This window comes from Lagopus leucura, unplaced genomic scaffold (genome assembly GCF_019238085.1).
Source record: "Lagopus leucura isolate 7727_CA_CO unplaced genomic scaffold, USGS_WTPT01 Super-Scaffold_100002, whole genome shotgun sequence".
NCBI classification, from domain to species: Eukaryota; Metazoa; Chordata; class Aves; order Galliformes; family Phasianidae; genus Lagopus; species Lagopus leucura.
The window spans coordinates 11,677,700-11,695,777 of NW_024962263.1; the positions used below are offsets into that span (position 1 = coordinate 11,677,700).

General features: G+C 49.3%; 1 protein-coding gene across 1 annotated transcript; it reads left to right on the top strand.

The window, feature by feature from the left end:
• Positions 1 to 528: 528 nt before the first annotated feature.
• On the top strand, positions 529 to 5,416 carry FOXF2 (forkhead box F2). The gene is made up of 2 exons (XM_042869743.1): positions 529 to 1,702; positions 4,547 to 5,416. Exons 1-2 carry the CDS (start codon positions 529 to 531, stop codon positions 4,699 to 4,701), a joined length of 1,329 nt encoding a protein of 442 aa, XP_042725677.1. The 3' UTR covers positions 4,702 to 5,416.
• Positions 5,417 to 18,078: the final 12,662 nt, after the last annotated feature.

Consider the following 18,078-nt stretch of genomic DNA (forward strand, 5'->3'; position numbering starts at 1 on the left):
CTTCGCTCCGCGTTCCCGGCGGCTCTGCAGCCCGGGGGCGGCGGTCGCGGGTCGGAGCAGCGGCAGATGCAGCCTCAGCTTGTGCCCCGGTGGGGATATGACATAGGGCAGCTCTGGGGAGCGTGGTGGTCTCTCGCTCCCTCTCGCCTCCCCCCCCCCCCCCATCCGTCCCCGCTGTTCTCTCGGCACCAGGGGGTTCTGCGGGGAAAGTAGGAAAAAAAAAAAGAACGAGAGATTGAAGAAAGAGATAGGCGGCCGCGCTGCCTTTGACTGCCGAGGGTCTTGCGGCAGAGTAAGCCTCTATATGAAAGACCGAGAGTGCGGAAGAGGCTGGGGGCGGGGGGAGAGGGGGGTCCGCGCTTCCTCTCCGCGCCGGACCCGGCAGCCGCCTGTCCCCAGGTGGGGGGCAGCGGAAGAAGCGGAGCGACGCTGAGGGTAGGGCGGGGGCCGGGCCGGGACCGGGCGGGGGCCGCCCCATCGCAGCGCCTGGCTCCGGCGGAAAGCGGAGGGGACGGCGGGGAGGGAGAGATGCGCCGGGCTCTGCCGCCGCCGCCCCGCCGCGCCGAGGAGGTGCCCGCAGGACAGTGGCCCCCCCGCTCTCCCCCCTCCCCGGTACCCACCCCGCGCCGCCCCCCCCCTTCCCTCCCCGCCTCACCCCAGCCGGCCCCAGTCCCCTCCCTCCGCCAGATGACCACCGAGAGCGGCCGGCAGCGGCTGGAGCCCCCCGTCCCTCTCCGCTCCCGCAGCCCGGCGCCCGGAGCTCTCCAGATGAGCCGGCCGCCCTCCTCCGCCCTGGAGACCTCCACCTCCTCTTCCTCCACCTCCACCTCCACCTCCTCCTCCTCTTCGGCGGCGGCGGCGACCTCCAAGAGCAAGAAGGCCAGCTCGGGGCTGCGGCGGCCAGAGAAGCCCCCCTATTCCTACATCGCTCTCATCGTCATGGCCATCCAGAGCTCGCCCTCCAAGCGGCTGACCCTCAGCGAGATCTACCAGTTCCTCCAGGCCCGCTTCCCCTTCTTCCGCGGCTCCTACCAGGGCTGGAAGAACTCAGTGCGCCACAACCTCTCGCTCAACGAGTGCTTCATCAAGCTGCCCAAGGGGCTGGGCCGCCCGGGTAAAGGCCACTACTGGACCATCGACCCGGCATCCGAGTTCATGTTCGAGGAGGGCTCCTTCCGACGGCGGCCCCGGGGCTTCAGGAGGAAATGCCAGGCGCTGAAGCCCATGTACCGCATGATGAACGGGCTGGGTTTCGGCGCCTCCATCCTGCCGCAGGGCTTCGATTTCCAGGCGCCCGCCGCCTCGCTCGCCTGCCACTCCAACGGCTACAACCTCGACGTGATGCCCAACGCCGTGGCCGGCGGCTACGAGGGGCTGGGCGGAGGCCACCACGTCCCGCACATGTCGCCCAACCCCGGCTCGACCTACATGGCCAGCTGCCCGGTGACTGCCAACGGGGACTACGGCCCCGACAGCAGCAGCAGCCCCGTGCCCTCCTCGCCGGCCATGGCGAGCGCCATCGAGTGTCATTCGCCCTATGCCAGCCCTTCGGCCCACTGGACAGCCTCGGGGGCCTCGCCCTACATCAAGCAGCAGGGCCTGCCCGCAGCCAACGCCGCCCCCTCGGCCATCCACCCCAGCGTGCCCTCCTACTCCCTGGAGCAGGGCTACCTGCACCAGAGCCCCCGCGACGACCTCTCAGGTAGGGAGGGGACGGGGGCGATCCTCACCGCAGCTTCGGGGCTCCTCCGGCTTCGGTAGGACGGGGAGAAAAGAGAGGGGAGAAAGGGGTCGGGGCTGCGCTGTTTGGGGCCGGGAGGGAGGGAACTTGATGGGGGGGGGGTCAGGCGGTGTGGCTGAGAGCGTCGCTCCATCTTGTCCTGCTGGGGCTGCTCCGTGGAAGCAGAGCTCTGTCGTCCCGGCTCCATCACGGCTCCATCTCGGGCCCTTTGCCATCCCGGCCCGCACTCCTCCCCCCCCCCCCCCGAGTACACCGCTCTCCGCACAGTAATAGAAAAACGAGTTAAATATTCTCCGCAAAGCGCTGGGGGAGTGGGGGGGGAGGGGAACACAAACCAAACCCCACAAATCTGTTAATATGGATAAATGCAACGAGATGAAAGCAGATCCAATGGATTTCTGCGACCGGAGGGAAAAAGGGGTTCTGAGTTCCACCCTCCCTACTCCCCCCCCGCCCCCCCCCCAACCCCCCCCGGGTCACTTTTTGAAGACAATGTCTCCTCAGAAAAAATCCAAGCGCAAAAATGGGTAAAAGATGTTGGGCTCTTACGGGGAAATTTTCCAAATAGCCCTTTTAAACGCGGGTCCCGGAGGTTAAGCAAACAAAGACAGTCTGGGCTGGACCACACCGAAGAGGATTTTAGCCTGACTTAACCCCTAGGAGAGCGGGGTCTTGTTCAATTTTATGGGAATTTCAACAAGTAACAAATACAGGCGACCCCCGGCCCCTCTCCCTTCTCGCCCCCGCTGCCAATCACCTCTCGGCCCCTCCGAGCACCCGGCCCCGCTGCGGGAGCCGCTGCGCTTTTGGCTCCGATAATAAGAAATGCAGAACAAGCAACTAAAATGAACCAAATACCCCATCGCTCCGGCCAGGTTCGCGAGGAGAGGCGGCCGCGGGGAGGGTCGTTACCGGGCTATGTCACTCCGAAGGGCCGCTCCGTGCCCGCTGTGCTGTGCCGTTGAGACGGGAGAACGATCTGGGGCGTTCTCTCTGTCCCCGCGCGTGGGAAAGGCAGGCGGGACACCGGGGCATCCCCGTCCCTCCACCGTTTCACCTCTCCTCTTTGCTGCCGCCGCTGTTGTTGTTTGGATTGGTTTTATTTGTTTGTTTGGTTTTGTTTGCCTCGTTTGTTTCAATTCTCTGGAGCCACGCGTGGAGTGGGGCTGCGTCGCAGCGGCCCGAGGGCAGCTCCTGGAAAAGCAAAACAGTGGGGAAAGGGAAGGTTACTGCGTGCCCCGCTGCCTCCCAGCATTTCCCGAGGCCGGAGCCGTTGCAGCCCGACCCGCTGCTGCTCAGGGTCGGACGTACACGCACAGAGCGACGGATGCCTTTTTAGTGCCGCTTTGCAGAGCGGCGTTCCTCCGATTGTGGAGCTGCGATTTGGGCCCTCGGCTTTGAGAGAAACCGTCCCCGTTCCTTAATTAGATTTAAAAATAAAAATCTTTTTCAATTTTTTTTTTTCTCCCCCTGCCCACACACCCCCCTCTACGTGGATGCACTCATTCGTGCTGGATCTACGTAGTTTTATCAAAGTGAAGAGAGGTGGGGAAAAGCAAGCCGAGCTCTTTCACCGCTAGCGACGGCCAGCGATCATCCTTCTCCTCCTGTCCCCGTTGCGAGTGATCGTCGCCTTTCCCTTCCTTATAATTAAACACAAAGCAAATTCGGTGACGATCGCTGCCGAGCTCGCGATGGCCCCCGGCTTTATGACAGCGATCGGGCGGGCTTAAAGCCTTACAGTTGCCTCAGATCCGAGAATAAGAGGGGAAAAAATTGGAACCAGGAGGCTCGGTTCTGCTGAAGGATTCTGAGACGGGGCCGGGGGGGGCGGCACGGATTTTTTTCGCACGCCATTAAATCCCGCTAAATGATTGAATCAGGATTGTAATAAAGTGGCTCGGTTTATGGCGAGCATACCAGCAGGGTTATTAGAAAGCCGAGGAAATCCAGCGAAATAATCACTTTTATAAAGTGAGCTCTGCGGGGTGAAGGAGGGGACAGTGCTGGAGGAGCTCCGTGCCGGGGTCTGCGGCCGAAACAGCGACAGAGGCTGCAATGCTGAGAAACTATAGATATCCCTGAATATTTTCCTTTTTTTTTTTTTTTTTTTTTCTTTCTTTTTAAATTATTTTTGTCCCCTCCCTTCTCTCTCTTTTTGTTTATTTTCATTTATTTTATTTTACTTCGTGCACGTATGTGACCCTTCGGTCAAGTTTTGACATGACCCCTCCAGCCGAGTTTGACACCCACACTCCCAAGCAATCTCCCTCTGGCTCCATCCCGCAAAACGGTTCCGCACTCACAGCAGCGTTCCTCCCGTAATGCGGGGCCCGGCCCGGCACGGGGATGTCCCGCGGGGCCCTAAGGGATGCCTCGGGCTGTGGGAAACGAGAGCAAAGCCAGAGAGGTCGCTCGTTTCTCGGTGCCGCTGGTGTGCTTGGCTCGGCGGTGGTGACAGAGCAGCGGGACATTCCCTGTCAGTAAAACACGCTCGGACACAGGCGTGCACGCACACGGAAATAAACACTCCTTTAGCACACCAACGGACCGAGGTCGTAGTTCAACTTGCGGCCCTTCAGGTCAAAAGAAAAATGCCCCAGTAGTTGGGAGTCGCATCCTTGCGTTGAGCCCGGAGACCCACGCCGGTCGCACCCCGCGCTCCGGGCAGGGCTCGGCCCCACGCGTGTTCGTCCCGACCCACGGGCAGCGGAGCGCCGGCTGGGGTCCCCGGTGTCGCCCCGCGGGATTCCCCCTGGTGAAGTCCTCTTTCTGAGCCCCTCTCGTTGTTTCTTTCTCTTGCAGTGGGACTGCCCCGCTACCAGCATCACCCCTCCCCGGTGTGCGACAGGAAAGATTTTGTCCTCAACTTCAACGGCATTTCCTCTTTCCACCCCTCGGCCAGCGGCTCCTACTACCACCACCATCACCACCAGGACATCAAGCCCTGCGTCATGTGAACTCCCCTCAGAGACACTCGGGGGACAGAGCCGGCCCCACGCGGATCGATGTAATGTGCACTCTGATAGCATTGGTAGTACGCGAGTCACTTAGCAAAGCACCCACGGGAGCGGTGTTCTCGAGCCCCCGCTCGTCGCAGGGCGCTCGCAGCTCTCCCAGAACGAATCCCGCGTGGGGCGTTGGACCTCCGTGCCGGCACCGATGGCGAAAGCCGCCGCGATCCCCTCCGGACCGAGTGCCGTGGTCCCATAGAGCTCCGTGTCCCGGAATGGGAGCGACGCATCCCGGAGCCCAGCACCTGCCGGGACGGCACTCCGCTGCGGGAGCTTTCCTCTTTGCCTTCTTCCTCCCGACCCCACCGAGGACGCTCGTGACGGACTCCAGCACCGACCAATCGATATTATTAAAGCAGTATTGTTTAGCCCTTTCCTGTAGAGACTTTCAGAAAAATCCTTCCACCCCCTCACCTCCCCCCCTTCCATCCCCCCTCCAGCATTGCCGCAAGACAACGTTTTGTTTTGTTTTATTTTTACAAAAGTTGTTTTCTACCACAGTATTTTTTAAAGAAATATTTTAAATAAATCCCGTGTATACTCACACACTATTGCTTTAAAAGGAGAATATATTTGCACTTATGTATACTTTTTACAGTTTGCCAAAATATTTTGATGTACAAATTTTTTTTTTTTTTTTTTTTCCAATAAAATGTATATAAACGACTGCGGGCACTCATTTCCCCTCGGCCCCTTGCAAGAAACCCCCTCCCCCTAAAATTATTCTCCTTGCACAGAGCTGCAATCTCGAATCATAGAATGATAGAATCGCTCAGGTTGGAAAAGACCTTGAAGATCATCAAGTCCAACCACAACGTGACCAAGGTACCCTAACTCTAACAGCCCCTGCTAAATCATGGTCCTGCGCACCACATCCCGCAGGAGGAGAGAGAGGGGTGACTGGGAGACAGTGGGGGCAGCAGGCATAAAAGCAGAGGGGTCCACCTGGAGTGCCACATCCTACATGGTGTGCCCTGCCCGCTGCTCTCGGCTGTTCTCGCGTCCCCGTCGGAACTTCTCTGAGTCCCTTAGGGGCGCTGAGAGTACGTCGGGTGTGGGGGAGGTGGGATGGCGAGAGGGGTCCTTAGTAAGAAAGTGGCTGAGAGGTTGGGAGAATTGAGGATGGAATTGGGGAAGAAGAAGAAAAAATAAAGGCGGGGGGGGGGGGGGGGGGGAAGAGAGAGAGAGAAAGAGAGAGAAAACAAACTTCCAAAAGTCCTCCCGAAGCACCCTAAGGCCAAACAATTCCCGACCCCGACCACTGCAGGGGAGTTGGATTAGATGACCTTTAAAGGTCCATTCCGACTCAAACGATGCTATGATCGCACGGTTCCTTCCCGCCGTGCCCAGCCAGGCCCGGGGCCGGGCTCCGAGAGCCGCTCGCCCTCTCCGTCCCCGCGGCCGTGCGGTGCCCCCGGTACGGTTCCTCCCGGAGCTCAGCCCTCCGCCTCCCCCAGCTCCACAGGCACAGAGGCGGCCCCGAGCCCGGCGGCACCCCGGTACGGAGCCCCGTGGGTTCCGAGGAGCGAGAGTTTGAGCAAGATGGTCCGTGTATGAGGCTATACTCGTTCAGCATAGACACACGCACATGTAACATTTTCTATGTGTGATGATACGCATGTAATGATACGTGTGTAATGATATACGCGAGCACACATCTATAATTCCTCATCTTTTAAAATACATATTTACACTCAACCATGCTCTTTTCTTCCTCGAGCTTCTCGGGGCCTGTGATAAATTATAAAGTCAGCTTCGGAGTTTGCTCCGACCACAGTGCTGTGTTTACATTCTTTCCGAGGCAAGCCTGCATGGTCGTAATTTATATCCTAAACACTCGAACGTAACTTGTTTATACAGGAATGACAGGACCTCAACGGGGAAAAAACTGCCTCTGCGAGCGGCGGCCGAGCGCGGGGTGTCACTGCCCTCCAGCGGCACCGCGACGGCATGAGCTCCCGCACACCCACCCGGCTGGGACACCATCGTCGTTCTTCTTATTATTACTTAATATTATTTCATTATTATTATTATTATTCTCTGCTTCCGAATGCAGCTGATGCTTGCACTGCCTTGCTCTTCCTTGTGAGGAAGGAGAAGGGTCTGCTCGGGCATCCTCCTGCTCTCTGCACCAGGATTGAGCGCTCTGCACTCACCAGGCTGAGTGAGGTTCCCTTTCCGCAGCTCCTGAACAAAGGGCGTCTCAAAACACCCCCTTCAGCCATCGCTGTCTCTCTCTCTGGGTGACACCCGTGAAATGAACCCAACTATTTTGGAATTTAAAGGGGGACCAACAAATGACAGGGAAAAAAAAAAAAAAAAGCCAGATTTTTAAGTTAATTTGAACTGATTTTGTTTTGATATTTGATTTTATTACAGCACTTGCTAGCCTAGAAACCCGGGTTTTGTTTAGTCTAAAGAGCTCCCATGGTTGCAGAGCCATGGGGGCCAAGGCCAAAAGCTGTGCCACAGACAGGACGAGATATTTGTATTTGAGCCATACCCTTATGAATCCTTTTTTTGAACTCTGTGTTTGTTAACAATCACCGAGTATCAGAAGTACTTCATACCTTGGAAAAAGGAAGCTTCAGTTGGAAATCCAGAGCCCTGAAGCTTTTCATCGTGGTACCACGGATGCAGTACTCATCCCTGAGATTCCTGGAGGTACTAAAATCTCTGATGAGATCACAAGTCCAGCAATCCAGTTGTGTAGATTTAGTGTGAGCGCTGCGAGGGAGCCCAAGAGGGCATATCTTTATCTGTCTGCTCATCATGGTTTGAGATCAATAGATGCAATGCTACAGTGAGCAACAGCTGGTGTAATGCATGCAAAGTCCACCTCTCCACATCTTTCTTAGTCATCCTTCTTTCCTGACACCACAGCCAATCCTCATCCTCTTCATCATTTGTGTCATTCTTTGTCTGCTGACACGTACAGGACTGCTTTGTCCTGTGTGTGTGCATTGCAAAACACCTCAATGCAACCTTTTCTTTCTTCAGCCCCAGGAGCACCCACCCCTGACAGCACTGTCACCACAGACACACAGCCTGCAGTTCAAAGCTGCATTGTTTTCTTTTCCAATGAGCTCTGTGGGTTTATTGCTTGAGCAACGCATCTCTTCAAACTTTGCCTGGCTCCCGACCTCAGACCATCCCTGCTTGCAGAAAGCTAAATCACAACTAGTTACTCATCGCGACCGAGGGAGCAGCTCGTGTTTGGTGAGGCACTGCAGCAAATGGATGGAGCACAGACTAACCCAAACATTTCCATTATTAGAGCACACCAGCCTGGGCTCCGTGGGACAGGAGTGAAACCACGCTGGAGCGCCTCAAACAGATTGCGTGTGATCTCCTATCATCTTATAGATGTATTTTCTCCATTCTCTGGTTTCATCGCGGTCTTGCTGCCCCAGCAGAGGGATTTTGCTAGTGAGGGTGTTTATGTTACGCAGAGCAAACCACTCAGCCACTCCAAAGCTAGGAGCGTTTGCACAATCAATTTAACATTGACAAAATTAGCCAAATGCAGAGATATCGTATGGGGGATGTTGAGTTTCTCGCTGACATTTGACCAAAGTGTTTTTTAAAGCAGTCAGTTTATTAATCCCATTAAATCCCTTTGCCTATTATTCTATTAAGACCATCACGAGATTAATATCGCACTGCGCTTTGTCCCAGCTGGCAGAGTGCTGCGAGCCAATGCAATATTTGCAGTTCAGAGTGAGAGCTTTAGCCGACTTTGGAGGCAGAGAAAAAACCTTTTTATTTTTAACTCAAGATGTGTGATTTTACAGAACTAGAAAGGTTTGCTGCTAACATGTGCACGAGGCAACATTTAAATGAGGCTGTCTGACAAAACGCTGGGGTACGTCAGTTGGCCCATGAGAAAGCCAAGCCCTGCTTTCAATTATAATTTTAATATACCTGAACATGTGAGCAGCCCCATTAAATTCAATGGGACTGAGCAGCTGCTTAAGGTTAGAAGTGCTCTGCTGAACAACAATGATGGGGCTGGAATCAAACACCCTGGTCCCTCCTGCACGCCGAGGCTGAGCTCTGTACAAGAACTATACCTGGTTCATATATAGAATGAAAATTAATTCAAAACACACTCCGGCTCTGAATAGAGATGTATTTTACAAAACCTGCTGGCATTAATTTTCCTGAAATACTGCCTTAGCTAATAAGAACACCCGGGCTTTATTTACATATTGAGCCATTTGATAGATACAAATGAAGAAAGAGGTAAATATAAGCCAACATATTTTTGAATAAAAGCCCAGAGGTTCTCTCAGGGTTCAATGATCTTTGTGTCTAGATTATAAAGAATTCAGAGCAGCTCTGGCTGACTTGCCAACTACTGAATAGAGCTCCAAAACATCTGTAATATTAAACAACCCCAAGCCTCCTTTTTATGCTTGTTTTCATCCAGCGGTGATTTATAGAAAGCCATTGGCTTCTCCATTGGTCATTTCCAAAGAGAAGCATGCCGGGAGGCGGAGGAGGTTCTGAAAGTTGTTGGGACACCACTACCAAGCTGCAGCTGGAATTAGAGGTATTTTGACAGTGGATTTAGATTTATTTAGGAGATTAGGGAGAAATGTTAACTGCATTACATGGGTTATTTTAAACGTTGCAAAATGAATGTGCAGCGCTGTGCAAGGAACCATTGGGCTCCGCGGTAATTCGGTGCTTTCAGGATAAGTGGAAAAGACTGCTTTGGAGGAGCGGACAAAGGACAGATTCCTTGTGCAGCTCTCGGCTGCTAACGTTTCCTTGCAGCAGAGCTGTGGCGCATTAATTCTTAATGTCCAAATGTAGGTATAATTAGTTTAAATTAGAAGTTTTATAACTGATTTAGCTGAGCTACCAAAATCCTTCATGTACACAGTCTTATCTCATTTTCAGCAGTCTTCTTTGGATTGGTTTATACCCATCCCAATTAACATACGCTTTTTACTTTATGAGAACTCTCTCCTTCTTTTATTTTTGCAATCAGTTCAAAGGAGTTTAACATTACTCTCTGAGCCTGAGTCTTGGGCACAGTACTTCTCTGATATGATGAAAGGTGTGATTTAGTTTAAGCCGCATAGCTGGTGTTTACGGGCACTCCATCACCGTAATCCCTTGTTTATACACGTACAGCTGCAAACTATGCCAATACAACCAAATTTAAAGTGGAATCAACTCCCCAAGGCTTAGTGAAATTGAACAGTGTGCTATCTGTGACTGGGCAATCCTTGCACGAAAGGGCTGCAGACTGTCCCTGTGAGGAAGACGAATGTTAGAAACTGGATCTAAAGCATGATCCTATTGGGAACTCCTGGATAATTTTATGTGTGAAATCAGAGCTTTGAAGTCAGCCTCCAGACCTCCGTGTTTGTTTTTTTTTTTATTATTATTATTATTATTATTTTTCTTCTTAAACTGGAGATTTCCTCCTCAGAGATTTGTTGGCCATTGGTGGCTTGCAGAGCCTTTGCTTGGTGGTTCAGAGTCAGCTCACGGGTCACAGGACAGTGCTTCTCACCTTTTGTGGTGGAGTGGATAAGAACCAGTGGGAGGATGCTCTGAAGAAGGGGGTCAGCAATATGATTCACCTTTTTAAATAAGGGATAAAATGGCTTCTGCCATTAGAATGGCTGAAGAATAGGAATGTTTCCAGCCTTTGCCACGTCTTCTCTGGGACATGGTGCTGGTAAGGCTGGATGGATGGATGCCTGGCCATTAACAGTGTTTTTCTTTGGGGAGGAGAGGAAGCAGCAGAAAAGCACTGGACAAAGTGCTCTTTTATCTCAGGAGACTTAACAACAGAGCTATAGCAGAATGGGTCTGCAATGTGAGTGATATTAAGCCAGAGTAACAACCAATAAATATACATAAACACATAACTTGTGCAGATGTCCCAAGAAGCTCCACTGCGTATCTATGAAAGGCTGTGCTATGTCCCTGAAAATAGCCATAATGTTCCACATTTCACATCAGAAAACAAACCCTGCTTCACACCTGAAAAATCCCCCCTTCTTCAGCACACCCCTTTTCCCTTCAGAGGCGGAACATAGTTGTGAGGCAACAACTTTCACATATCTGTGTTGATCTGGGAACTGGGGCATCTGAACACATCACTGCATTGTTTTTTGTATAACCAATGAATATTAAGATGCTACAATTACAAAATAAACAACAGAGTTTGGCAAAGCAGATAATGATAACAAAAAGAAAATAGATAGAAAACTTACCTCTATCCTAGGCTCACTCACAAAACTCCAGCAGAGCAGACCTCCAGAAGAAATCCTTCCCCATTGATAGCCAGCTCTTAAATAGGTCTAGGAGGGCTGGAGCTTGGCGCCACCCCTTCCAGCAGCACAGGTGAATTGCCTTCACCTGTGCTCCTGTGGCTGACTCAGTGCTCGTCTCAGGTGATCAATCAGAGGTTCAGGCCATGACTCATCAGTTCCCATACACTTTTGCTTAAAGTGAGGTAGTGAGGAGAAGTGGGCCAGAAAAAGGCAATAGCTTGAGATAAGTGACCTCTGGTAAACAAACAGAGGCTTGCCCAGGACAGCTGAGGACCAGGGGGTCAGGGAATCTGGCTCTACTTCCCACTGAAAGTGTCCAAAGTAGACTGCTGAAGTAGAACCAGGTCCCGAAACTCAGCCAAGTTATTCGGCAGGCTCAAAGGCTTTGTCAGAAGAGCAGTAGGGACTGTTTGGGAAAGCCTTTCTGAGAAACAGGTACGTCTGAGGCAGCCCAACCTTACTTGAGCTCTTGGCTGTAGGCATTATGGACATATGCACAGAGCTAGTAGTTTTCCAGTCATCTTTGCTTTCTAAAAGTATTATCTCTTCTATAGAAATCAAGCAACAGCCTGGATTTCAGAAGGCTTTGTCCCTGCATATCTCTAGTCACAGGCTCCCCAGTAGGTGACAAATACCCAGCCCCATTGTCAAGCCTTGCTGGTAAAGCTCAATCTTCCACCCAGCAGAAGTAAGGCCACAGCCCTCTACTCATGCCTGGCAAGAGCCCGAAGAGGACAAAGGTGCAGATAAGATGGGGCACTGATGTCACTGTGGTTGAGGTAACAGTGGTGAATGTCTAGGAAGGCAATGACAGCAGTAATAGCCTCATCTAGACAATGGAACGCCAGTACACCTTAGCCTCACTCTGATATTTTCAATCTTTTTTTGCTGACTCCCTCCCATCTTTCCATACCTGCTGATTGCTTCCAAAAGATTTCTCTCTGACAAGTGAATTTTCTTCCAACTCTAGGATATAAGCTTCTGTGTTGCTTCAAACAATGGCCTTTGTTGCCAAAACCGTGAGGGCAAGGAGAGGCCATGAACAATTCATATATCACTGTTTCTGTTCCAATAAAATAAAAGTAGATACACAGACCTCTGCAAGCTCTTGACATTCCCTCTACATATTCTCTCTAATTTTCCCCCTTACTGTTACAAGTTTCTCGCACCCCAGCCCTACTACAGGGTTTAAAGACATTCCTTAGTAAAAGCCATTTACGTGTGCTCATTTCTCAAATCTGAAGAGAAGTAGGAATCCTGAAACTTCCTCTTTTACTGTAGCGTGTTGATTCTTTCCTCTGCAGTTACCACTGCACAAAGGAAACACAGGTGGCTTTTCAACTCAGTTGCTGGAGTAAAAGGACAAAAACAAACAACAAAAAAAGGCAGACCTTACTAACTTGGCAGTTCAGGCCAACAGGAGGAAGAGCAAAAAAAGTGCAAATGAGCTTACTCAGCCTAGCAGAAATGAGCCAGAATTGTATTTGTAGATTACCTTCTTGCTTTGTTTCTTGGATTCATCTTTTGGCAACAGAGGGAAATGTAATCAAAAGGCCATGTTCTCATTGAGTAGACAACCATTGGCTGTAAGTGGCTTTCTTTTATCTGTCCCAAGAGAGCCCTGTCTTCTTCTTCAGCTACCTCTGTCCCTTATCTGGGTTGCCTCCCCAGCATGTCTCTACAAGCCACGTAGAATGTCACTAGACCTCCAAGCAGCTTCCACCTGCCTATGGTCAGTTCTGGATGTGAGTGCTCCCATAGTCCCCCAGGCAGGAACCATACTTCAAGGGGGGAAAAACAGAAAACAGATGCTCATATGAAATAGACCATCCCATCCCAGGGCATCTCAGGACATATTTATTAGTCAGAGGCACGCACCACAGCAAATCATGGCTTTCGTTCTGTATGGAAAAGCTTTTGATGGTTGGCTACTAATGTCTAACCATAAGGAAAATCTATAGTCCAGACAAAATTTAGGTATGCCAGAAAGGTCTGTGTGCTGGCAAACACACCATTCAGCTTGCTCATTTCCTGCATGCTGTTTGAAAGAGCCAGAATTCTTTCTCAGTATTTAATTCTTTGAAGAAAAAGTGAAATAAAAAGAGAAGAAACATTCAGCTAGCAAAATTCCCAAGCTCAGCTCTTTAGGAGGGACCTCTGTGCAGGGAGAGCAGAACCCCCAAAAGTGAGAAAGCCCCACTTAAAGCATACGTTCTGCATAGCCTGCTCTGTGAAGACTGTAAGGAATTTCTCTTTTACCAGCGTGGCTGGCAACAACAAAGTCAATTCCTTCCTCCAGAAAGAGGATCCAACACAGCCCTTTCACACCCTTACAGACACAGGAAGAGGTCTAGAAAAACACCACCTGCATGTGCTTTCATGTTCTCATAGGAGAATTTGTGTCACAAAGAGGAGGTAGCAAGCTCCTCATCAGTCTTCGTTCAAAGTCCATGTGGTCCAGGTTCCTGTGCTGGAGGGGAAGAGGGGCAGAAAACTGTTAGACTTACGGAGTGAAGTAAGGGGTTTAATTCCCCCTCCCTGCTCATAGTGGAATGTCATTAGAGAGTGTGATCTACGCTCTCAATGTCAGCCACTGTTTTAAGATCAGTCACTGCACTTAGTTTTCCAAGGCATTCATTTCCCACTTGGCAGTCTAAACTCTGCTTGGATTTCTTTTCCAAGCCTAAAGGTGCACACAGGTAAGATACTCTTTCAACCTGTACCCATTTCACCAGCACTGGATGCTTCAGAAGATGTAAGAAATTTTGCTGCGGGCAAGTATGAGGCAACCTGCATTCACAGCAACAATTCTGACAGTGAAGACTGAGATCAGCTTTGAACTTAGCTCTTTGGTCTCTGGCATCCTGTGCCAAGAAGCACCAGGGGCTGCTCAGATAGTACAAAACAGACTGGTAATGCCAAGATAAAGAAGAACAGAAGCTCCCCTTCACCTCAACTGGGTTTTATTCATTTCTAAGCATGTTTACCACATTTGCTCCTATCTCTTTCATGAGGCAGCTAGCTACCATCTCCAGGCTTCTAAGCCATGAGTAACCTGTGATAATTCCTCTCATTCTCCTCCTCCTAAGAGGTGAAACCTGTTTAAGCAGACTGCAGTTTTTTGTAATGTCAAAGTTCATTGTCAAAAATCCTCCTTCAGAAAAAAACAGTCAAAATGGGCATCAGAGGAAGAGTGATCCATTCTTTTGGAAATCTCTGCTTTAGGAAATCACAAATCTTAATCTCAGCATGCACATTTCTTTCCACTGACTGTGTTCAGATTATGGGCTCATGTTAAGATAACTGCTCCATAGTTAGATAGAACATATACTGCAGATCACAGCTGCACATGGAGAAGAAATTTCCATTAAGTTACCTTCATTAAGACTCAAGGCATTTTCCATAAAACTTTCAAATACTTCCAGTCATGTGAATATTTGCCTTCCCCTCCAATATATCCTATTTTGCATGTGCCACCAATTTTATGGCCCAGTCCTGTTCACTTGCCTCCCACACTGAAGTGGTTTGACCCACCAGGGTTTGACTGATATAACTAACTTTGCCTGTATTTAGAAATTTCAATTCCTTACTGCTATTGCCCTTTCCAGATTGCCAATATTTCCATTAAACAATACCAGACCTTGGCGCTTCTCTGCTGACCTTTTATTCAGGGCAGGAATTTCCCATTTATTTTTGTTTGCTGCCTCCAATCTCTTAGCCAGCTTTCGATTCATGTCACCCTACCATCTAATAAACTTATTTTCTTCAGATCTCTCTTCAAATTTAAACAGGATCTTGTCAGATACTTTTAGTGAAAGGATGGTGGGTAATGGAGTTTAAATAATTATTTTGCTTTTTCAATACAGAAATCAAGTTGGAAATGTCTAGATGCAATTGGAAGGTTGGTGCCTAGAGTGGATGTAATGCATTTCAAGCCCATGGATAAACATCATCTTGTCTTAGACACACTGCTGCAAACAGGGGAAAGCTCCATTAGTTTTGGCTGATTACTTGGGGAGAGTTGGTATAATGGCAAGAAAAACCTAATACAGAAATTTAGAGAAGTTTGTAGTCTGATCAGGTTAGGTACTGTATTGTAAATACAATAAGATGATATCAATAATGATCTTGTTTTTAGTATCACCTCATCTTGTGTACTGGGAAGATAATATACTTACAGAAACCAGTATTTTCTTATTAAATACACCTGTTAATAATAAGAGCTAGCTAAAGAGGGGAGATTTAGATTGGATATAAGGAAGAAGTTATCTACAATAAGGGTGGTGAGGCACTGGAACAATTGCCAGAGAGGTGGTGGATGTCCCATCCCTGGAAACAAGCTAAAGTCAGGCTGGATAGGGCTCTGAGCAACCTGATCTTGCTGTAGGTGCCCCTGTTCGTTGCTGGGCAGTTGGACTAGATGGCCCATAAGGGTCCCTTCCAGTGATTTTATAATTCAAATGGTATTCTAAAGAACCTGATAAGAAGAGATGAGAATAAGGAAGAGCAACAAATATGAAGATATCATAGAAAAACATAAAAAGAATTGTGGTGCTAATGCACCTCAACTTATTCTGTGACTGCACAGAGCAAAATAAAAGAAGAAATTAGGAGAAAAAATGCAGGATATAATAGAATCATAAAGTTTGAAAAAGATCTCTAAGATCATCTAATCCAATTGTCAACCCACCCCCACCATGCTCATTACCCCATGTCCCTCAGTGCCACATCTGCATGTTTCTTGAACATCTCCAGGAATGTGACTCCACATGACACAGGGATGGCTGTGAGATGCCTCCAGGAATGGTGAACAGTGCCTGGAGGAGTAGGAAACAACAAGTCCTCCACGTGCTGTCCCCAAAAGCAACCAAACTGGTCTGTCACCAGTCCTACCCAGACCTGAGCTGATAGACACCGCTGCCTAAAGCCCTTTCCAGAAGAAAGGCAGTGAACCTTTCTCCCAGCCCAAGAGCAGGAGTGTGCCAAGGTGACGTAGAATTTGCACAGAATTTGAGAGGAAGGAATGAAGTTTAAGTCATATTCTTGTGGCAGGCCTTCCTTTGTTATTTTAACCCAGTTATCAGAGCACCGTGTTCCTGTTGATTCTTAAGTGCTGCTTTGTTTTGAAAAGGCCAAGCGTCGTCTCTGGATGCATTGTCTGGTTGCACAACTCCCAGGAGGGAACTTCCACAGAGATCCAAAACAGGGCAGCCAGGCAAAATGAACCACGGCTTCACGCCTTTCAGACCGCATCCCAGCCTGAGAGGATGTAGAGCACTGGGGTTTCTTGCTGCCTGGGCAGAAGCACCCATGGAGATGCTCTGGAGGCAGGCAGAGGGTTGTGGGCACACAACCATGGTGTGCTCAGAAATAGGTATGAATTCAGATGCAGAAAAAGTGCATCAAAAAAGGACAATGTGGGATGAGGAAGAAGAGTGGGAAATCTGAAGAAAAGAAAAGAGTTAGCCAAAGGTTTGGGCTAGGACAGAGAGATGAATAAGCTGAAGATGGTGAATGAAAATACAGTGCTGGGAAGGTCTTTTCTGAATGAAAGAGGGGAGCTAACTCAGATGACCTGAGGGATGGAAACTCCTTTCCTTCTGGTACACAGCTAGAAGCAGGAGTAAGCCCAGAGGAAATCCACAAAGATAATCATGGGGCTGAAGCACCTCTCCTGTGAAGAAAGGCTGAAGGAGCTGGGCTTGTTAAGCTGGGAGAAGAGAAGGCTCCAAGGAGACCTCATTGCAGCTTTCCAATATTTGAAAGGAACTTACTAACAGGATGGGAATCGACATTTTATATGGTCTAATAAGTGGTAAGACAAGGGGGGGTGGCTTTAAACTAAAAGGTGGGAAATTCAGGTGAGATTTTAGGAAGAAACTCTCTATTCAGAGGGTGGTGAGGCAGCGGCACAGCTGCCCAGAGAGGCTGTGGATACCCCATCCCTAGACGTGTTCAAGGACAGGTTGGATGGGGCCTTGGGCAGCCTGAGCTGCTGAGCGTCTGCCCTGCCCTCAGCGGAGTGTTGGAGCCAAATGATCCTTATGACACTTTACAACATAGGCCATTCGACCATTCTATGAAATGCCTGAAATTGAAGAGCAATGGAGAATGGGGAAAAAGAGAATTCTGAATGGAGATGAAAACGATTCTTCATTTGCTCCGGATGGGCTGCTTACTGTATCTTTTTCCCTCTGGCCTTTTATTTTCCTCTCTCTAAAGTATTTCAAGGTAGCTTAAGTGGTTGCTGCAAGCATATCAGACCCCTACAGAAGTTTTTCTGCACAGAGGGGATGTGGACACCTCAACATATTATATCTTCTCTCAAAAGCACTTTTAGTTGCTAGGTGAAAGCAAATTTTGCTCACACGTGGGCAACATTTGCAGACTCCTGCAAAGATGAGCATTTGTTCTTCTAGCAGCCTTGATATTTCTGTTTCCCTTATACCTGTGGTCTGCCTAAGATAAAATCACCAGAAAGAATATAGATTCGTTCCTTCAGAAAAGCCTTGTTTTAGTCTTATCAGTGAAGTAAGTATATCCTGTGCACAGAGACTAAAAAAAAATAAAAATCAAAGTTCTCTGGGAGCTCACTACTGGGCTGGTCTGCCTGAGCATTATAAAACGGCTTAAGTAAATAAATAATACTGCATTATCCAAAAACTCCTTTCTTGAAAAGCTTTGTATCAAAACTTTTTATGCAGTAAAGGTAGCAGCAACATCTTCCTGGTTCTTTAAAATGTATTCTATTACATTGCCATAAAAAATGTGGGGAAAAGATACTCCAAAATTATTCCAAATAAGGTAAATCTGAAGTATAATTTATTACAGTCATAAATCCCCATGTAAATGTCAGTGGCCAGTAGATCCTGGACTTCAGTGATGGCAGCTCTCCTAGTAGGAAAGAGGCTGTGTTTAGTTTGAGGCTGTAAAAATCCTCATCTGTGGCCTCTGGACAGCCAGAACGCGGAGCTGGCCTCCCACATGTAGAAACTCTTAGATCTGTAAGATCCCTATCAGGATT